Source organism: Kogia breviceps, chromosome 8, assembly GCF_026419965.1.
Source record: "Kogia breviceps isolate mKogBre1 chromosome 8, mKogBre1 haplotype 1, whole genome shotgun sequence".
In the NCBI taxonomy this organism is placed as follows: domain Eukaryota; kingdom Metazoa; phylum Chordata; class Mammalia; order Artiodactyla; family Physeteridae; genus Kogia; species Kogia breviceps.
This window is the reverse complement of record NC_081317.1, coordinates 118,163,889-118,186,765: the sequence shown is the minus strand read 5'-3', so window position 1 is coordinate 118,186,765 and position 22,877 is coordinate 118,163,889. Positions and strand designations below refer to the sequence as shown.

The following is a 22,877-nucleotide window of genomic DNA, read 5'->3' as shown; positions in this document are numbered from 1 at the left end:
TCACCGAGCAGGAAGCGCAGACCTGGGTTCAGACTCAGGGGGTCCGGCTGCAGGACGAGGGTCATCCCACAATGACGCGTTACAGCAGCAAGACCCGACCTCTCAACACCCGACAGCGGGACTGTGCTACATTAAACCAAACAACGGCATCTCCACGATGTTTACGGACTGTAATAAGGCCCCTGCTGTCACTTGAATGGAAGCATTTCCTCACTTTTCTCTGGTTGAAGGCATTCAGCCCAGCAGTCAGTCGATCAATAGCATCAGGTTTTGATTCTCCTAAGATATTAATAATAGACAACTTAAGAACTTTCAGAAACAGGTGCCTAGAACTCTAAGAAGCTCTGAATAAACTCACCCGTGTTTGATCAGTATCTCAAAAAACAAGACACAGTAAAACTGCTTTTCTTTATAAATCATTTCATATTTTTTCTAAGACTTTACAAAAATGTTTTTTTTTTACATACACTATAATTTGTAGGCCAAGAACCACACCAGCTCTCCTTCATAACGCCCCACAAGAAGGGGGACAGGACACTTTTGATGTGGTTCATCTCTTCACTTAAAAGGGATAATGGGGCTTCCCTGGTGGCGCAGTGGTTGAGAATCCGCCTGCCGATGCAGGAGACACGGGTTCGTGCCCCGGTCCGGGAGGATCCCACGTGCCGCGGAGCGGCTGGTCCCGTGAGCCGTGGCCGCTGAGCCTGCGCGTCCGGAGCCTGTGCCCCGCAACGGGAGAGGCCACAACAGTGAGAGGCCCGCGTACCGCAAAAAAAAAAAAAAAAAAAGGGATAATGATCTTGGGAAATGAGAACTGTTTTTCCCGGATGAGAGAGCAAATTTCAAACTACCTTTCTCCCAATAGAACGGAAATATTTGTCCACATAATCTAATGAGCCCTTTGCTAATATTGTCTCAGATTATGTCAAAAACCAAGATATGCACTGTGGTTTTTGACTTCTTTAAATGGGCTTTTAATGAACCATTAAATACTAACAGGGATCTCGCTACAGTTAATCAAATTAGCTTTGTGTACAGTTTAGTTTCTTTTTTTTGTATTAATGCTTTTTATTATTAGTGACCATATTAGAGCCAATGACATGTCCAGAATCATATTAAGATAAAGACATCAGGTTGCTCCTACAGGAAGCTCAAACTTTAATATCATATAGTTTCTCTTTCTTTAAATCGTATTAAGATTGTTCCTACCTTCCTAGTTATTGAATAACAGTTTTCAGAAACAAAACAAACAAAAAAACATTGTCATATTAAACCTACACACAGACTAAAAAATTCATTTCAGTTTCAGGAATGAGGTTTTAAGAGTTATAAAATATGCATATTTGAATGTAATAAATATGGTGCTTTTAATTTTAACAGACAACGGCTTACTTGTAATCAACAGGGTTAGGCATTTTTCCTGTTAGGCTGTGCATGTCACCGTATAAAACAGAGACTTCACCGTCCTGTTACATGACGACGCACCAAGTTTTTCAAGCTACTACACACTAAACAGGGTAAACACCCTGATTCTAGCATCGTAAGACATGATTTTCCCACTTTTAAATGGGAAAATGAGCAGTCATTGGGTATTTTCATAAAGGAAAAAGAAGTACCTCACTAAAATGTTCACTTTTCTATAGTTTTGCCATCATGTCTGCTATCTGTAAAATGGTACCAAAATCTAACCTCTTTTTTTTTTTTTTTTTTTTTTTTTTTTTTTTTTTTTTTTTTTTGTGGTACGCGGGCCTCTCACTGTTGTGGCCTCTCCCGTTGCGGGGCACAGGCTCCGGACGCGCAGGCTCAGCGGCCATGGCTCACGGGCCCAGCCGCTCCGCGGCATGTGGGATCTTCCCGTACCGGGGCACGAACCCGTATCCCCTGCATCGGCAGGCGGATTCTCAACCACTGCGCCACCAGGGAAGCCCCTAACCTCTTTTTTGACTGATTTTTTCTCGACAGTACTTAAATCACAAACTTTTAAATTTGCTGCTGCTTTTCTGATTTGAATTTGATTATTTTTATGTAACAAAATTACATTAAATAGCATTTGACGTGACTATATATATAATTATAGACATATAATATACAACAATTATAGATATACAATAATTTATTTGAAAGCTGTAATCATTTTTAAATCCTTTCTGCTGTACATGAATAACTTATTTAAGTATTTATTTTTAAAGTTGTTAAACTGCATTAATAACCTTTAAAAAATCATGTTCTAAGTAATAATGTAAAAGAAACTGTCCCCCAAATTTAGAAAACTTAAATATTTAGCAAGAAAATTTGTATTTAATTGTCATTTTTCACTAATATCAGCTGCTGTTTAGTATTAACCAAGAAACTGGAGGTCTAGTTTGAAACACAAACACTATTGCCAGAACTGTTTATTTAAATATAAAGAGGGACTTCCCTGGTGGTTCAGACGCTGAGCTTCCAGTGCAGGGGGCGTGAGTTCAATCCCTGGTTGGGGAACTAAGATCTCGCCTGCCATGCAGCGGGGCAAGAAAAATAAATAAATAAAATAAAACAAAACAAAATAAGATGAAATGAAAAATGAATGAATGAATAAATAAATAAGTAAAATAAAAAGAGAGGAGAAAACAGGAATCTCCTTTCCACTGTGATCTGTCTCCGTAACGACCTGATGGCGGAGGTCATGCAGAAGATGTGACTTGACAGCTGATCGTGAGCTGGACCTGGGTAACTGGAGGTTCCTCACCCCCTCCCCTCTGTCCCCAGTCACTGGAACACAGGCTCTGCCCACAGTTTCCACCCCAGGAGCCGTTCCAAGGCTGCAGCCTTGAGCGAGTAACTCGGTGTTGAGACCACCTGGACTGAATACGACGTGAGCCCAGATGAGGCTTCTGTATCAACTGTAAGACTCTGGCAGGTGGGTGTGCTGATCTACTCATCCTGTGGCGCCCGAGTCAGCCCCCTTACTCATTAACACCTGCTGCCTGCCCACCCAGAGGGTCTGCCTCGCTCCCTGGTCTCTCCCAGCCCTCCGTACACGGGGGCCGGTTTCAGGTCTCACCCAGGGAACTTCTCAGGAGCTCTGTGAACCAACACAATTGCAGATGAAACAGTCGTGGTTTTAATACAACTTAACTACCTTGTATTATAAACCCCAGACCCTGAAAGCATAAGAAACTAAGCATTGAATTTCTGAATCTTTAAGATTTTTTCTTTTCTTTTTTTTTTTTTTTTTTTGTTTCGTTTGTTTGTTTTTGTTTTTTGCGGTACGCGGGCCTCTCACTGCCGTTGCCCCTCCCGTTGCGGAGCACAGGCTCCGGACGCGCAGGCCCAGCGGCCACGGCTCACGGGCCCAGCCGCTCCGCGGCACGTGGGATCCTCCCGGACCGGGGCACGAACCCGCGTCCCCCGCATTGGCAGGCGGACTCTCCACCACTGCGCCACCAAAGAAGCCCAAGATTTTTTCAAAAGAGCACTGAATACAAAATTCCATATCACGATGTTAATTAGCAGTCACTGTGAAAGATGGTAAACCTTAAGATGACATTTCATCACGTGGGTTTGCTCATTTACTGCACTGTCACAAGACCACAGGATTCGGATCTGTGAAGTTTTATTATAATGACAATCAACACCTTGATCCTGCACTACTCTACTATAAAATGATATGGGAATATTCCAGCAGTTGGAACACATGATTTGATTTCAAACTATGCTCTCAGAGGCCTCATTTCTGCTTCGGATTTTACAGGTGTAGATACCACCTCCACGGCAACTGGCTGAGGATGCCGTCAAGATGAAAATTTAGAAACCGCTTAAGGAAATAGCCAAAGCACTCAGTAGCTAGTGGAGATAATTCCTGGTTTGGGTCTTGTATGTGTTTCTATTACTGTTTTTATAGAGTTTAAAGAATAAAATTTCCACCAATAGGAGTTACTATCCTTCTTAAGCAAGTGTAATCTGTTATAGACTATAAATCTGTCTTCGTTCAGTAATTTAGATTCTCTAGAGTTGAATGCTGACACTATAGGATCACGTGTAGAGAGAAGAAAGTTTATGTGAGACGTTGTCATTTCGACTGCATTTAGGATCATTAAAAATTATGGTTTTCTTAATTCACATGATTAAACTTCAGGCTACAAAATATATCTGAGAGAACTTGTGTCTTTCCGAGAGGTGTTTTCCAAATGGTTGTTCTTAACATTATATTTCTATTACAAAATCAGGGTAAGAAGTTTCCTTTCAACAGATGCTCTTCCACTAAAGAAGAAGAAAGCTATAAATTTCCTTCTGCTCCACTGTTACATACAGTGAAGGAACCAATCCTCTGAGTTTTAAGGGCACTTTACGATGTTTCTTCTTTCTTAGGATTCTCATGTTTACAGAGTTTGAGTTTAAACAAAAAGAGTAAGGGAAAATCCTTTTTCTAGCTTTGAAACCTTGACTTGGGGCGGCTAACTTCTGTGGCAACGTTTGGCAAAAACGCAGCAGCCTACTGTTGACATTTTCCTAGTCGTTACAGACCAGGAAGTGCAAGAGGTGCAAGAACGTGTACGACATGGAAACCCTCACTAACGTCCTTTCTTTTGTTTTGCTTTTAAATATAGTTCAAACTTGATGGTAAAAAGCAACACCGTTCTTATAAAATAAACAAGGGCTTAAATGCAGACGTCAGATATTTAAGAAAGACTGTCTAAGGAATTGGGAAGGAAGCCAAGTTGCATGACACGCACAGTAAAACCCTGAGGAAAAATAAAATGCTGTAGCGTCAAGTACTAGTATCCACCCGGGCTCTGAGCTCTGCGTTAACCGTGACTCTGCAGAGCTGAGCGGAAGGGCCGCGGCCCGCCCACGCGCCCCGTGGCCCCACGTTTCATGAGCCCCCTTCTGCAGCCTGCGGAGAGATGGCACCGCCCCGCTGCCAACACCGGCCTCGCGCAGGCGCAGGAACAGGGAGGCTGCATCCGACTGTGGAGGGCGGGGAGGGGTTAGGACACACTGGCACAAAAAATGAGAACTGTTAGGGGAGAGATGAGAAGCCGGGCAAAGGCCCCCCGTGCAGGTGTTCAGGTGAGAACCGCCCAGAGAGAAGGAGGGATGCTGGCGCTGCCGGGGCGTGGGTTGCCTGAGACAGAAAACAGGGAAGAGAGCAGCTGACGAAGGGCCTCGGACGTCAGTGGGGCTGACGTTTGGGCAGCAGCTCCCGGTGAGACCTGTCTGTCCCCGGGAGGATCCCAGCTGTCCCCGGTGACCTCATGCTGAGATGCTACCTGGAGGGACTTGCCATCACCAGAACCTGCCTACAGCCCCGAGGCCTCAGAGACCGGGTTCCATCAGCAGGAAGCAGCGTCCCTGTGGCGCCGTCGCCTCTCCCCGAGGCTGAGCTCCACTGAAGTCACGGGTGGGCCTGAAGAGGAATTTCTGTCATCCACACCTGCTGCAGAACCTCGGACCAGCCTCGGAGGCGACCACTGTCTCTCTCCTGAGCTGTTTCTCTCGCTCACTTCAGAGCCCATCGGATGAACACTCTTCCTCCAAGTATGTTTCACGATTGCAAACAGTGAACCTCAACCCTAACAGGTTTAGGAATCACGCAGTGTCCCTCTAAGATGACTCCACACCGATATGAACTGATCTGTTATGTGGAGATGCCACAGTTTCTCTCGTAGAGGGCAGTTTACAGCTGCAGCCAAATGCAGTCCTGCTCTGTCGTTAAGTGAAAGGATGAACAGGAGTTTCCAACAGAGGAGCAAAAAGATCCAAGCTGTACTTTGGGAGAAATTAACGTACTGATAAAGCGTTAGATGCTGTAGGCAAAGAAGAGCCTAGAAACACGGAAGCCATCCATCCACAAGACTAGCCCAGGTGGAAGGAGGGGATCCCAGCCAAGGATGAGAGAAGACTTTGAGGGACCCTGCCGGTGAGCTGCTGGGGACAATGCGGGAGAAGAGGGGCCCACACGCTTCAGTAAATATTGCCCTGAAACTCTGAGAGCCTTAGGAGAATCTCTGCACAGCTGGAAGCTGAAGATTGTCCTAAGCTCTGCAGAAATAGCTACACTGATATTGTGACAGCGATACTGCTAAACCCCTGTAAAAATTAAACTGTACAAGTGTCCTCATACCATCAAGGAGAACGTTCTTTAAATTTATAGTTTAATTCAAATTTTAAAAAGTTAAAGCCAAGAACTACAATAAAAAAGGGTTTTTATTCAACCACAAACACAAATCAGAAACACTGCAGTCTAATCCAACAACAGAAAAGTGACAATTAGTTATTCAAGTTCAACAAATGGGTTTTAATTACACATAAGACCACCTATACCTAGAACTACCTACTACTTACAAGGATTACTGCTCAGAAAGAACTTATTTCTGGAGTCCAAGGTGACAGCTACGGAATAAGGAAACTGGAGGCACACACACAGGCAGACCAGGCGGAAGCCAGCGGACAGCTTTCGGCTCAGAAATGATGATGTGAACAGGAACACACGTGTCCCAGAGCTCCATGGTCGCCGGCTTCGCCCTCGATGACATTTGTTGCTTTACTCTTCTTCTGATCCGGGTACCAGGTGAGGGAACCACACCCGAGAGACCAGCATGAACCGGGGACCAACCGGAGAAGCGCCTCTGTCACCTGTGAGTGTGGTGACCCAGCCTCCCGAACCACAAGTCAGTCCAGCGGCACGTGTACATAAAGAGGCCCTCAGTCAAAGAATAAACACAAGGCTTTCGGCAGCAAAGGCCAGCTGCCTTTCGGCTACTCAGCCAACGAAGCAGTTCTGAAACTGGATTTCCAGATCCCACCACCTGACCTATAAGCTGTGGCAGTTCTCAGTGATATTCAAAACTGGATGCATGGGCTTCCCTAGTGGCGCAGTGGTTGAGAATCCGCCTGCCGATGCAGGGGACGCGGGTTCGTGCCCCGGTGCGGGAGGATCCCACATGCCGCGGTGCGGCTGGGCCCGTGAGCCGTGGCCGCTGCGCCTGCGCGTCCGGAGCCTGTGCTCCGCAACGGGAGAGGCCACGACAGTGAGAGGCCCGCGTACCGCAAAAAAAAAAAAAAAAAAAAACTGGATGCATGGGGCAAACGTTCAAAATGCGCCCCCCCCCGCCTCAAATACTTCCTATTCGCGACATGTCTTCTCTTACCTTGACTATCAATTTGCTATCCGAATTAAACGTGTCATTCCCCACTGGCAATTTCCCCATGTTTTAAATTTGTTTACTTAGGCAAATATGTGAAATAAAAAAATAACTGAAAGCGTTCAATTCTGAAACAAACGATTTTCAGCGACAACACTAGCAAGCCAAGCAGGCATGTGTCATCAACGAGGAACTCTGAGGATAACGTGATCACCGTGAGGATCTACCCAAAACCATGACTTTCCCTGGGGGTGACTTTCAAATGTCACAGCTTCCAAACCAGCAGCGCCTCGGTCACCAGCATGGAGTGTGCCCTTGATTCACATCGTTTCAGGAAGTCCAACAGTCCTTTAAAAAATAAAGTGTTTAACAGCTGAACTCCAAGAAATTATGTTTCATGTCAAAGAAACATTTTGCAGGTCATACGAAGGTAGTGCTTGTTGATACGATGTTCCAGAAAAGCTGTGCCTCAGGGAATGTTCATTGACGTGAATGTGACTGCCCGGGGACTTGGGGCAGAAGAGAAGATGTCACCAGGACGGTCCTACTGGAAGACAACAGCTTCCCCCTACACTGTACGCTACAGAAGGCCTGGAAATATCCCCCAATTCTAAAACTGCTCTTCAGCAGATGCTAATACCACGTGTCGAGGCAACTAGCAAGCCCGTATTTCAGATGTTTGAGACGATCCTGCCTAGAAAGCCCCACGTAAATATTTTGAAAGTCATGGAGTAAGCTGGTGATAGGAGAGTCAAAATGAGCTGTGATTAAGGGACCATCAAATTACTATTTTAGGAGCTAGAGCTAGTAAGCATTTTACCAGATTCAGGACTGCAATGTTTTATCTATCTGGGGACACAATTAGATTAAGTTGTTGCACTTCTGGCCCTCCTCCTTTTATTCCTGCTAAATAATGGGCTTTTCCTTATGCTGAGAGTGAAAAACCCACAGAATTATCTGGAACACGCAACACATACCAAAATAACTACAAAATATAGAAATTATTAAATTTTAAGTCACTCCGTATTTTCTTCAGTATGGCAGCTAATTAACTTTGCTCTTTTGTTACAAAACTCTAAAAGCAGAGAATTCGTGTTCAATGAAATAGTTCATGCTGAATAACGTCAGTGAAATTCTAGATGGAGAAGTCTCCAAACAGAAGTAGACAACAAAGGTATTTTGAAAGCAAGACATGCTCTAACCTGTCTTAAATACGATGCAATTTCATTTTTTAAAAAATCAATGGTGTTCCATCGATCTTTGATATTCAACATGGGAAATATAGAAAAATAAGTGATCTACCATGGACAGAACTTGGCAGGCTGTGTCAGCACCCATTCAACAGTGAGCACACAGGCGTAGGTGTTGACTGTATACAATAAAAATTTCTGGATTTCTAGTCTAAACTTGTAAGACATAATTCCTTTTCCACTTTCTTGACTTTGAAAATAAATCCACAACGGTAGCAGGTGGAATGCAGGCACAGTGGTGCAGAGTGGTTCCCCCAGATGCTGTAGGTGTCCTCAGAAACCCAGTCACAGCCACGTAAGGACACATTAGTGCTTCTTTTCACAGCACTCCTGCCCACCGATGATATATTCAGAACTGCACTGTGATATCGAAAAAATTCATTAAATTTTAAATTCATTTTAAATTAAAATTTTAATTTGAAAATTCATTTCAAATTGAAATTCATTAAATTCAGTAAAAATGCTGGTACTATGCATGGTCACATGTACTATGCCTGTCCGGATAAACGCTGTTCTACTGGAAGTCTTCTACTGTAGCTTCAAGATGAAACGGTCAAGCTATAGGAATATCACTGTAACTCTGTATAAGAGATACTCCCTCCATAATCGTAATACAAATGCCAAGTCTTTGTCAATTTATTGGTCTAGCAGACAAGAACCAAAAAGATGGTCATTGTGACCATTTAAAAGGACCCAACATAACATTTCAAATGAAAAAAAAAAAAAAAAACTAATTTGAGTTGCTTGTAATTACTCATTGAAAGTGGTCAACTGTTAATAAATAAGAAACAGACAAATAAATAAACATGATCTTTAGAGCTAGTAATCTCACTAATCTTAAGCAGGTTAATGAACCTTGTTGAAACTAAGTCTTCCCCATTTGTAAAACATATATCAATAATGTCTACTTTTTAGGCTGGTAAAAAAATAGTAATAAAAATGGGCAAAGGACTTGAATAGACTTTTCTCCAGAGGTGACATACAAATATGGCCAATGGGTACACGAAGAGATGCTCAACATGACTAACCATGGGGGGAATGCAAATCAAAACTACAGTGAGACACCACCTCATACCTGCTGGGACGGCTGTCATCAAAAACCAGAAACAAGTGTTGGTAAGAATGTGGAGAAACTGGAACCCTTGTGCATTGTTGGTGGGAAAGTAAACTGGTGCAGTCACTATGGAGAACAGTACGGAGGTTCCTAAAAAATTTTTAAATAGAACTACCATATGAGCCAGCAATCCCAATTCTGAGTATATATCCAAAGAATTGAAAGCCGGATCCTGAAGACATATCTGCACCCCTGTGTTCATGGCGGTCTCTTTCTACAGCCAAGAGGTGAAAGCGATCCAAGTGTCCATCCATGGATGAATGGATAAACAAATGTGTGTGGTGTATACACGGAGTGGAATATCATTCAGCTTTAAAAAGGAAGGAAATCCTGCCATTTGCAGCAACACGGATGAACTCCGAGGGCATTATGCTCAGTAAAACAGCCAATCACAAAAAGACAAACCCTGTATGATTCTACTTACATGAGACGCCTAAAGTCGTCAAATTAATATAAGCAGAAAGTAGACGCGTGATGGCCAAAGGCTGCGGGAGGGGAACAGGAGTTGTTTACCAGGTGCAGTTTCAGTTTTGCAACATGAAAATGCTCTCGAGATGGTTGTACAACAACATGGTTACACTTAACGCTACTATACTATACTCTACACTGAAAAATGGAAACTATGGTAAATGCTATATTATGTGTTTTTTACTACAATTAAAAATATTTTTTAAAGATTGCACTAAATGTATTAATATACTTAATATGTCCGGCACCTAACAGACAGCAAAAAATAGTAATTATAGGCCAAGAAGCATCATACCGCAGTGCGAGATCCAAAATGTCGGGACTGGGGAAGCCCTCTCTGGTCCTTGTGAGTCCTGTGACCCAGGAGGAAAAAAACGTCGAGGTCAAGGCAAACAGCTCACAGGAAATAATAAAAATCCCTTCCGTGGCCACAGGGAGTATTTCCAAGAAATACTGAGATGGTTGAAACAGACCCAGTAGTGACCTGTATCTTCCTCCCTGCACCCGCCTGGCCTCCTCCCCCTCAGCATCCCTGCTGGCCCCTGCGATAAGCTGACATCCCGGCTGCCCTTGGAGAAGGGAAGGGAGCCATGTCCCTCACTCCTGGCCTGTGGGACAGTCCCACCTGGCCACCTGCAGTCCTTCCCAGCACAAGCTGTGTGTCCTCCCCTCTCTCAAGTCCCTCCTGCTGGACAGAAAGTGGCCACGGATGGAGACCCGAGAGGATGACTGAATCCCAGGCCTGAACCACCAGCTTCCTGATGGCAGGTTACACGGTGGGGAGGGGAAATCCTCTCTGTACCCAGACACTCAGATTCAGTCCCCTTAGGCAGGAACCCAACCCATCGCTACCTGAAATACCAGCAATTGTAAGTGAGGCAGAAGGGACGGAAATGGATACATCTGGCCGCGCCGCGAACTGTCTGGGCCCGGACGCACGTTTATGAAAGGAAGTGCAGTAGTCAAATAAGAGAGGGGGGACGCTGGGTTTGATGTCACCTAGTGGGCAGCAAAAAATCTCTGCAGGCTTTAGAGCAACAATGTTCTGTGGTCGAAGAGAAGTGGCAGCGGGGATGCAGGCGTGCAAGGATCACAGTCCACGGTCAAGCGGACGTGGCCACGGTGGCCCAGCGCATCCACCCGGGCACACCGTGGACTGAGGGCTGAAGGCAGTTTAGGGTTTGACACCTGACGTTTTATGACAATGAAATATTCATTCAAATTACAAAACTGGGTGGGGGGTGGCCAGAAAGGGACATGGTCCCTAGAAAGCACACAGATCTGAAAGGCTTTCCTTGCGACCGGGCAGGTGGCAGGTGAATCTCACACAGGGCTCCTTCGTGGCCAGTGTTATCTCATCTTTATACCCAGCTGGTCACTGTGCGGATGCCCGTGAACTGCAGGGGTGTGGGGTGGAGAGAGCACAGTCTACGGGGGTATAGAGTTCACAGCCCAACAGGGCAGGGCAATCTGTAAGCTAACAAGTAGAAAGAGCTGAAAAGATGAAAGGATGTTCACAGATGGAAAGACGCATGTAAGTACTCCAGGAGCGTATGGGACTTGGATAGTGAACGTAGAAGATTCACAGACTGCTTAAAAAATAAATACAGAAAATAAAATACAAGGATTCTGGCCCAGATCATGAAGACTAAAGTTGTATAAGAACAGAAAATGTTACTCTGAGTCAGAGGCCTGAGATCTAAAAGCAGTCTTACATGGAAACAACCTAAATGTCCATCGACAGATAAGTGGATAAGGAAGATGCGGTGCATATCTACAATGGAATATTACTGAGCCATGAAAAAGAATGAAATAATGCCATCTGCAGCAACACGGATGGACCTGGAGATCATCACACTAAATGAAGTAATTCAGAGAAAGACAAACATCATATGATATCACTTATGTGTGGAATCCAAAATATGACACAAATGAACTTATCTACAAAGCAGAAACAGACTCACAGACAGAGAGCACAGACTCGTGGTTGCCCGTGGGGAGGGGGTGGGGAACGCAAGGATTGGGAGTGTGGGATTAGCAGATGTAAGCTATTACATACATTCAATAGGATGGATAAACAACAAGGCCCTACTGTAGAGCGCAGAGAACTATATCCAATATCCTGTGATAAACCATAATATAAAAGAATATGAAAAGAAGACTGTATATGTATGTATAACTGAATCACTTTGCTGTACAGCAGAAATTAACATTGTAAATCCACTATACTACAAGAGAAAAGTAAAACAAAATAAAAGCAGTCTTATTGTAAGAGCAGGAAAATAAAAGCTTTATAGCAGTGCTTGCTGTCCCTTTGTATATCTATCTAGCTAAAAGTTTATAAAAGTAGGTCTAGCATATAACCCCCAACAAGCTGACTTTCCATTAAGAACCAGGAAAGCACACAGGGACCACACACGTAACAGCAAACGAGATCACGTTCTCAATCCATGAGATGCTGAAAACTTAACCAGAAAAAAAAAAACACTGATCCATGTCTTAACATTTTAGGGGGACTGTCTGCTTTCTAATTAACATATAAAAATAATATCTATAATACAATATATCAACACCTTGGTTTTCTAATTATTTAATCTGTTACCTATTTGTAGAGGCACACACACAGGTAAACCACATACACAACACATATACATTTATGCACAGACCTATATGTACATACGTATACACATACAGAACATGTATTCACACACACATACAGAGTAACTTATTTCTCAATCCTTAGTTACACTTTCCTGATAATTCACTAGAAGTTATGAGAGCTGGAGAGTTAAAGTGTTAGCCACGCCCCTAACGTCTATCTGTCAGAACGAAGCCAGGGAAAATCGACTGAATTTTGTTCTCCGTTCAGGCCTCCTGATGGGGTCTGATGAGGTGGTGTCGCCTCCACCCAGGAGCCGCTCTGCAGAAATGTCAGCTCCCTGGGGTGTGACCTGCTTCCTCACATAATGCTGACTCGACTAAACCAACCCTACATGCTGACACTGTGGTGAGGATGGCGGGGCAGGGGAGGGGGACAGTGGTAAGAAACAGGGATGTGGAGACTGTATAAAACCAGTGCCTAAACAGGGCCAGGGCTTCACCAGGACCCCGATGACCAGGAGAGGTCAGGATGCTGCATGGGGATGGCCCCTCGCTGCTGAGGCCACTCACTGGCCCATGGCCTTTAAAGCCTGTGGCTTCCTTTAGGAGCTCAACCGCCTGTCTCGCTCGTAACCCCCCTGATTTCAACAATATGAACAACAGTCCAAGATAAAAAAAAAAAAAAAAAAAAAAAAAAAAAAACATCTCATGCTATATATAGTCTTCACCAGCTCTGATCTGCAAATACGGACACTGTCTACAAAGGCTGCTACGGATTTGGATTTTTAAACACACTGTGGCCCACTGTCATCAAAAGATTAAAAGGGAGGGCTTCCCTGGCGGCGCAGGGGTTGAGAGTCCGCCTGCCGATGCGGGGGACGCGGGTTCGTGCCCCGGTCCGGGAAGATCCCACGTGCCGCGGAGCAGCTGGGCCCCTGAGCCATGGCCGCTGAGCCTGCGCATCCGGAGCCTGTGCTCCGCCACGGGAGAGGCCGCAACAGTGAGAGGCCCGCGTACCGCAAAATACAATAATAATAAAAGACAGAAAAACAATCGTGAAAATGCAAGGAATTAACTGTGAAGAATTCCCAAGAAGACCCCATGTTCTCAACTGTGATAAAACATAATAGTGTCACATTTTAAAATGTGGTTTCATAGTGAGAAGCACTAAAAATATATCTTCAAAAAAATCAGAATTGGATATCCACTATTGAGAAAGTATTCCTGAACAGAGAGAATCATTATTCTCTAATGTGTTAAATTTCCCCTAATTGTTATTGTTTAATTTTATTTTTGGTGCACATTGTTGAAAAGCAAAGTAGTACAAGTCTTGCCTACTATTAAAGTACCAACAAAAGGGGTCCTTTCACAAGACATATGAATATGAAATCATCGCACCATATACCTTCAATATATACAATTGTATTTGTCAATTGGACCTCAGTAAAACAAGAGCCTCAGTTTTGAGGAGACGCTGGGTAGTCAGGACACACAGCCAGGGCCCTTTGTAAACGTAAGAAACGCACGCACTGAGAGGGGTCTTTTAAAGATTTCCATTGTCTGAACTGTAATGCATTTAATTTTTATTTTTTTTTAACATCTTTATTGGAGTATAATTGCTTTACATTGTTGTGTCAGTTTCTGCTGTATAACAAAGTGAATCAGCTATACGTATATCCCCATATCTCCTCCCTCTTGCGTCTCCCTCCCTCCCTGCCTATCCCACTCGTCTAGGTGGTCACAAAGCACGAAGCTGATCTCCCTGTGCTATGCGGCTGCTTCCCACTAGCTATCCACCCTACGTGTGGTACTGTATATATGTCCATGCCACTCTCTCACTTTGTCACAGCTTCCCCTTCCCCCTCCACGTGTCCTCAAGTCCATTCTCTACGTCTGCATCTTTATTCCTGTCCTGCCCCTAGGTTCGTCAGAACCTTTTTAATTTTTTTTTTAGATTCCATATATATGTGTTAGCATACAAGGTGAAATAAGTCAGAAAGAGAAAAACAAATACCGTATGTAATGCCTTTTAAATCAAGAGTCCTTTCCTTGGAGTAGGCACAGAAACCATCCTATTTACTTTCTAACAGCTGTGTCCCAGTTAACAGATGCCGGGTTTGGGGGGTGCTTTATTCCTCGGCAGCCACTAAGGACATGGAAACATCCCTCCCCATCAGCCTTCTCTCTCAAATAATCTGTACGCTCGAACCCCAACTCAAATGAAAAGGGAAAGAAAAAGAAAAAAGTTCATAAGAGTTTGGGATTAGCAGATGTAAACTATTATAGAGAGAATATATAAACAAGGTCCTCCTTTAGAGCACAGGGAACTACTGAGATACTCACTATTCTGTGATAAACAATATAAAAGAATAAGACCATATATACATACACACACACACACACACGCATTAAGTGAATCAATTTGCTGTACACCAGAAATTAGCACAACATTGTAAATCAGCTATACTTCAATAAAAATTGTTTTAAAAAGAAGTCCATAAGTGTTTACTTACTATTCAGTATAGCGAAATCAGGCATTTTTTAAAGACCAACTTATAATTTGAGTACCTCTGAGACACCTCGACCTATATTTTACATTTTCACAACATTTCACATGTCCCTTAATTTACGTTAAGGTTGCATTTTTAAAGTTAAATTGTAAAACTTTACTACCTACTGCTTCCGATACATCTAAAGAGTATTAAAAATTACTCAAGGAACAAATGTAACTGAAGTTGATTTCAGGTTTTGCAACACAAATGGTAACCACTTCTTAAAACAGTGTTCAAAACGAGCCCCCGGTTTTTAATTTGTTTTCTGAGGTGATGGAGTTGTGGTTATGATTTTTTTTTTTACTCTACTTTTTTTTTAATTTTATTTTTGTCTCTGTTGGGTCTTCATTGCTGTGCGTGGGCTTTCTCTAGTTGTGGTTCGCGGGCTCTAGAGCACAGGCTCAGTAGTTGTGGTGCACGGGTTTAGTTGCTCCGCGGCATGTGGGATCTTCCCGGACCAGGGCGCGAACCTATGTCCCCTGCATTGGCAGGCGGATTCTTAACCACTGTGCCACCAGGGAAGCCCCTTAAGAATCTACTTCTGTAGAGCAGTTTTAGGTTCACAGAAAAACTGAGAGGAAGGTACCAAGATTTCTCATATACGCACTGCCCACACGTGCATGAATTTCCCTTGTCACCCTCCCCACCAGATGGGACATTTGTTACAACGTTACAATTGATCCCACTACAGGACACATCACAGTCACCCAAAGTCCATGGTTTACCTTAGGGCTCACCCTTGGGCTTGGACAAACGTACAGTGACATGTATCTACGATCTTACTATCATACAGACTATTTTCACTGCCCAAAAACTCCTCTGTGGTGCATGTATCTTTTCAAATTATAGTTTTCTCCAGATATATGCCCAGGAGTGGGATCTCTGGATTATATGGTAACTCTACTTTTAGTTTTTTAAGGAACCTCCATACTGTACATATCTGAAGAAAATGAAAACACTAATTCCAAAAGATACACACACCCGAATGTTCACAGCAGCATTATTTACAATAGCCATGACATGGAAGTAACCTAAATGTCAACGGACAGACGACTGGATAAAGAAGACGTGGTACATATATACACATGGAATACTACTCAGCCATAAAAAAGAATGAGATAATGCCACTTGCAGCAACATGGATGGACCTAGAGATGATCACACTGAGTGAACTAAGTCAGACAGAGAAAAACAAGTACCATAGGATATCACACATATGTGGAATCTAAGAAAATGATACAAATGAACTTATTTACAAAACATAAACAGACTCACTCACAGACATAGAAAACAAACTTATGGTTACAGAAGGGGAAAGGTTGGTGGAAGGGATAAATTAGGAGTTTGGGATTAAAATATACATACCACTATATATAAAATAGATAATCAACAAGGACCTACTGTATAGCACAGGCAACTATACTCAGTATCTTGTGTGTGTGTGTGTGTGTGTATACACACACATACATACATATATCTTGAATATATATATAACTGAATCACTTTATTGTAGACCTGAAACTAACACAACATTGCAAATCAACTATATTTCTGAAAAAAAAATTTTTTTAAGTATTTTTGATTAAAAAAAAAAAGATTTCTCTGTGACCCACCTATTCATCCGTACCTCTTTCCCCCACCCACGACTCCCAGGTATTTTCACTGAAAAAGAAATGTAACCTAGAAGCATTGGAATTTCAATTTAAGGACAGAATTCTGATTTGATTATATGAGTTATTTAAAATTAGCGTGACCAACACTGCAGCTTTTGCTAGGTTTTTATTGTACCTGCTGCCAACATACAGTATCCCTTCCATCATTCCTAATTAGTATATGTCCTCCAGTGAAATCAATAATATAAAAGGTGGATGGTGGTATTATATCATTCACTGCCGATTAATTCAATGGTTTCCAAATTCCATACTCATTTATTACATGATAAAGAGTATAGTTTAATTGACTTATAAATCATAAATGTTTGAAATATATAAACCATGTGATTCATGGTTTCCTTATAATGATCCTGATATCCAATTCTCCTAATAGACTGGTGTATATATTCATGTTTGCAAAAACGGGGTGAGGGGGTCTCTACCCTGTACCTGGTGAAGGTCGTAGTAATCCCACAATTCCCCCACTGAGGAGTCTTGGGTTCTGGACTTTATCACCACTCAACACAACTAAAAAAGTAGAAAATGCCATGCAACCAGTGTATCTACTTGACATACCCTGAGGCTGAGAGTTTTTTGTCTGCTTTATTTCAACATCTCATCATTATACCCTGAATAGGCTGGCTCAACCTACCACACTTATTTTAAAATGTGTTGACCTCTTTCTATCTTCAAGTTAAACTTTTATTTTTCCTAAAACATGGAGACTAGAATCTCTACAGGAATTTCATACCAATAACCAAATATAATATAGCCTTTAGATTTTCAAAAGGATAAAAGTTCTCTGTGTCTACATGTCATTTTGTACACTTTAAAAGGGCAACACAACTTTATTCAAAGAGCGTTGCTAGTACGGGGTATAGGGTGGTCAAAATTACTTGAAGCTTCTCCTATGTTAATACTTACTCACTGTAAGCTTGCGTGTGGCTTTCGTATTTCTCTGTGATTTATCCTAAGGAAACTGCAAAGATGACTCACCCTTCACCTCAGAGTCATCAATGACCCTGCTTGTTCACCTGCTCTCACATAATATTTCCTAACCAGGGTCCTTATTTCTAAAGCTTTACTATATAAAACAATTTATATTATTTAAAGACTACATTTATTTTAAAAATCATTCAATTAAAACAGAATGATTGTACTTTCAAATATTATTCAAAATAGTTTTCAAAAATTATTTGAAAGGAGATATATTTCCAGCTTTCATTAAGGAGTGCCTTCTAAAATAATGGTAACTGTGTAAAATAGCCACAAGAAGGTAAGAATTCATGTCAGCATCAATTATGCTAAGAAATCTCAAAGCTTTTTTCTAAATGAAATTAGTGATATTTTAAAGGAAGAAAACCACTAAACAGAAGTACTTCAGTCAAACTGTTTCCCAAAGAAGAGGTTCGGGTTTCCTTGTTTCTTTGCCTTTATACAAACTGAGTACGCAACGCCATTATTTAAGATACCAGAGCTGAGGCAGAACATTTCAAGGTAGATCCGTGCAGTACAGACTTGTTTCAAGCAATGCCTCCGAACCATGTGATCCCTGTCTAAAAGGAGCCAACCAATAAACAACATTGTGAAAAAGACAGAAAGAAATTAGCAAGCTAACAATTCCCCAAAACGTAAAGAAAATATGTAAACTGCCAGTGGGGTGGGTGGTCTAAATAAGGACATAGCTTGCATTCTGCATGGAGACGTCACACTGTCGGCACACCTTCTATCATGTTAACAATAAGCTACAGGTGGGGGGAACAATCTCTTCCCTCCTGCCTGCCCTCCAGAAGCCATCCACAACATTTAACTGTCTTACTACAACGGTAAGCCTAAAACCTTGCAGAAGTTTTTCAAATAAATCCTTATTACATTTGCATGTATATTTGCATGTACTTGAAACATGTTTGCTAAAAAAAAAAAAAACCTCAGTAAATCCTTTACTTAAATTTAACATATAATTTTGATGGATTTTGCCCCTGAGATCACATAAGAATAACTGCAAACACGGTAGCAATACAATAGTCTACTTGGTCTCCGTAGAAGCCGGCTGCAGGAATCCTGGAATATTTAATCCTTCCAGGCCACTCAGCTTTCTCAGTCGTTTAAATCAAGCACATTTACAAACTGTCCGAGTATAGACTGGTTTGCTCTTAATAATTCAATGAAGTAATTTGAATAAAGTCAGAGAATACTAAGGTATTCAAGATTTAAAATATGCTTTAGAGAAGGAAGCATAAAATCCATTTTCTAAAGATTTTTAAAGTAGCCATTCAGCAACGAAATGTCATAATAGGAAGCATTATTCAAACAGTTACAAACGTTCAACCCAAATGAAGACAGGACGAACAGAAATTTTCCCCTAGGTTTAGAAATATCTCATTCGCCTGCTGGCCTTTTGGGTCGTATTCGACATCAGCAACAACTTGAACAAAACAGGAGTGTAAGGGGCTCGCCGGTAAAAGAAATTGTACTCAGCAGTAAAATGTTGCTTAGGCTTCACTCACAGGCATGTTAAGACAGAGCCCTGTTAAAGGCGACCATCCCCGTTTTCCACCACCTATACGCAGGCCTATTATCAATGAGATGCTACGTCGAATTTTAAAGTAAAACTGAGCGTTTCTTGCGGAATCCGGCTGCCAGAATCGGCTCCACGTTGGGCTCGGCTGGTCAGCCGCTTCTTGTGAGGGGTGTTGCGAGCGGCTGGGGGTGAAGGGCCCAGGATGAAACTAGCCCGACCTTCCGCTCACTTTCCCAATTTCCCAAATGAGGACGGAGTGTGCAGATCCGCCTCTGTGCACGAGGCGCTGCGGGCGGGTCCAGAGGGTCCTCAGGTGTACGGAGCGCGGCTGGCGTCTGCCAACCCGACCACAGAGGCTTAAGGGGGGCGGGGGGAGGGACGGCCCCACCGGGACCACCGCGCCCGGCCCCGCGGCTCCGCTGCGTCCGCGTGCGGTGGGCACTGACCAGCAGGTGCACAGCGACCCGCGGTCGGGTCTCAGGTACAGGCTGCGTCTCGATAGCCCTCATCGTCCCTGAGGAAGCTCCCGGGTAGGATGCGGGACGGGGGTGGGGAGGGGGTCCCCAGCTTAACCCTGTCACTGCCGCCCCGGCCGCCCACCCTCGCCGCGCAGAGTCTGCAACATCGTGATCGAGTGCAGGTCCTCGCCGGGGGTGGAGGCTGACGCTCACCGGGGCCCCAGACACCCTCCGTCCCCGGGAGCGGGCGGGCGCCGACGAGCCCACACCTTCCCGCTCCCACCCCCCAGGCCCCCGGGTGCGCCGCCGGCCGCGGGATCGAGCCCACCCCAGCGCAACGCCTCGCCAGGCCCCGTGCAAAGTTGGGGCAGGTGGCACTTTGCGAACCTTTGGGGGCGGGGAGAGGACCGTGGGGACCTGGGGGCACCCGGATTCCGGGTAGGCAACCCCCCAGCACGGCGCGGCCTCCAAGGCGCCCACTTCCTCCCCGTGACCCAACCCGACCCCCACCCCGCCCCGGGCAGCGCGCTCGAGCGCGGGAAGGCGCCGACTTACGTCTCGGAATCGGTTCCACTGTCCGGCCTCCCGGTCGTACTGGGACACTGTGCTGAGCCATTGTTTGTCGTCCAGAAAATTGCCGCCGTCCGGCCGGCCCGCGGCCGCCGCCAGAGCCTGCGCGCACCAGGCGGCCGCGCACACGCACAGCACGGCCGGCGCCCGGAGCATCTGCGGACGGAGAAAGCGGGGCCGGATCACACGAGGGCCCGGACCGCGCGTCTCGGCCGGGAGCTGGGTGGGGCGGGAGGAGGTCCGGCGCCAACCCCGTGGGCCGCCCGGCGCCGCCGGACGCACTGGACACGCTCGCGGAGCCGCTCGCGGTTCCCGTGGCCGCCGCCGGCCCCGCGCGCCCGTGCCCACCCGCGGCCGCCGCTCGGCTCTGCGCGCCCCGCCGTCCTTCCCTCCCCCATCCACGCGCCCCCTCCCCGCCCCCCCTCCCCGCGACCCCTCCCCGACCCCGCTCCCGTCCCGCCTCCCCCGGGCCCACCTTCCTCCCCGGATCCGAGCTGCGGGCGCTCCGGATGCGACTCTGCTGGAGCGGAGGACGCGGCGCCCGCGCGGACCCGCATCCGCCTCCCGCCCCCTCCGCACCGGCTCCGGCGCGGCCGCCGACCGCCCTCGCTCCCGGGGGCGCGGGGCTCGGGGCGCGCTCGGCACCGGGGCGCAAGCTGCACCGGGGCTCGCGGTCTCCCAGCCGCTGCCCTGCGGCACCGCGCTGCGCGGCGGAGCGGCCCGCGAGCTGAGGACGGCTCGGTGCGTCACCGTCCGGCTGCTCCGACTCCCCGCCCCGGGGGAAGCCGCCCGCGGGGCCTCGGGGATGCGCCGGAGTCCAGAAGATTTTAGCTACGTGTGCGTGAACTTCATGTTAAAGGGCGGAAGTGCTTTTCCTTTCCCTTCTTTTTTTAAGGAGAGAATCTTCAGTACGTGGGGCGCGTGAGTCCGCCCCCACCCCTCACGTGCTGTACCTTATTCTCCTTTCATCCAAACGCCTTGGCTGCTGTAGTTTACGCTCTAGGACTTGAACCGAAAACTTGGAAGCCCAGTCTGTGTCTCCCTACTGCACCATGGAAGAGAGCTTTGAATCTCATTTTGCCTTCCAAATCTGCATTTATAACAAAATACTCGGCTCCCTCTGGCTTCTCCACATATTCTAAATAAACTGGAAGGAAATCAGTCATTGGCCCCCTATGAGCAGAATCTGACGAAGACAGACTCTCCCACAGACTTAGGTGATGTAGGTGAAGTGAACATTATATGCATATCAGGAGGTCCACAGAGGCTAAAACACTGCGATCACGTTCTGTATCTCTGTGTGAATCATTCGAGATTATTTCAGCCAGAAGTCCGTCTCCCAAAGCTGTGACCTTTGAAAGTGTCCTGGAGCTTCTGAAACTTGAGGAGCTATTTGAGTAACAGCTGTACCTTCTCACGTTCTCCGTTTCAATCTCATGTAACATTTGTGCAACATGTTTCGAACTATATTAAAATAGGAGTCAGACATGATTAACATTAATAATTAATTAAAATTATTTTTTAATACAGGATTTTAAAATGAATGTATAGTATGTAAAAAGGAAAGAAAAAACCTGCTATTTTTTAACTCAGAAAAAATTTTTTCCCCACCATTTCCCCCTTTTCCACTCGAATGATAGCAAGGGGAGAAAAAAAACAGAATGTACAATTGTAATTCACAGATGCACCGATTGATGTCAACACGTTTCAGATACCTTCGAGAACACTGATGTGTAATAATTCTCCAAAGATGTGTGTTTGGGCTTCTACAGCTGGCTGTCAGTTTAGAATGTTCTAGTTCCTGCATACGACATCATTAGATCATCCTTAGGTCAGCCCTCTGCTATGGCCTCTTCCGGATGCCCTCTCCTTCAGCTGCCTGCAGCCTAGCCTCACTGCTCTACTTCAAAATTGGAAGTACTTTCAATTCAGTGAGAATATTTTAATATGCTTAAAACACCTCATTCTTTTTAATTTAAATCTGATAGAAAAGCACAGAAAGTGTGCTTTAGATGAAACTTGATGCACAGCAGAAGTAATTATTAAATTTAAAATGACCTTCCAGGGAATTCCCTGGTGGTCCACTGGTCAGGACTCCGCTTCCGCTACAGAGGCCCTGGGTTCGAGCCCTGGTCAGTGATTCCCGCAAGCCGCACCACGTGGCCAAAAACAAACAAAAACAAAACTTCCAACCTCTAAGAAAGATGTGTGTTGTTTGCCGCAGAATATTTGATGATTTGATGAGGGATAGTGCTACAAACTCTCCCCCTTCAGAATCCATAGGTGGTCTGGATTTTAGTATGGTGATCGCCATCTGAAGCTAACACGATCACCTTCAGATAGAGAGTTACAGGTATATTCTCCATTTACCCAAAATGCATGTGTTTTACTGCTGAACCTCAGATGTCCATAGAATCTCTTCACATCGAGCTGTCACTGGCAACTTCCAAAAATGCAGCCCCACGTGGACTGCTACCTACCAGTTGTAAAAATCTGTGGAAAAACTCACAGTGATAGTGGTACTTGTCTTGGGAGAAAAGCTTCCAATAGGGCATCAAACTCCA

At 44.9% G+C, this 22,877-nt stretch overlaps 1 protein-coding gene across 5 annotated transcripts in view; it reads right to left on the bottom strand.

Moving 5' to 3' along the window:
• Positions 1-21,523, bottom strand: part of SPOCK3 (SPARC (osteonectin), cwcv and kazal like domains proteoglycan 3) — a 414,509-nt gene extending 392,986 nt beyond the window's left edge. Inside the window, exons 1-2 of one of the 5 annotated variants that reach the window (XM_067040090.1) lie at positions 21,267-21,523; positions 20,299-20,469 (exon numbers count right to left, since the gene is read on the bottom strand). In XM_067040090.1, coding sequence (XP_066896191.1) covers positions 20,299-20,359 — 61 coding nt within the window. In that variant the 5' untranslated portion in view covers positions 20,360-20,469; positions 21,267-21,523. Of the gene's footprint in view, positions 1-20,298; positions 20,470-20,788; positions 20,905-21,266 lie in introns of those variants that run through there. The other 4 variants (XM_067040089.1, XM_067040088.1, XM_059071952.2 and 1 more) reach the window with 4 other exon arrangements.
• Between the last annotated feature and the right edge of the window lie 1,354 nt (positions 21,524-22,877).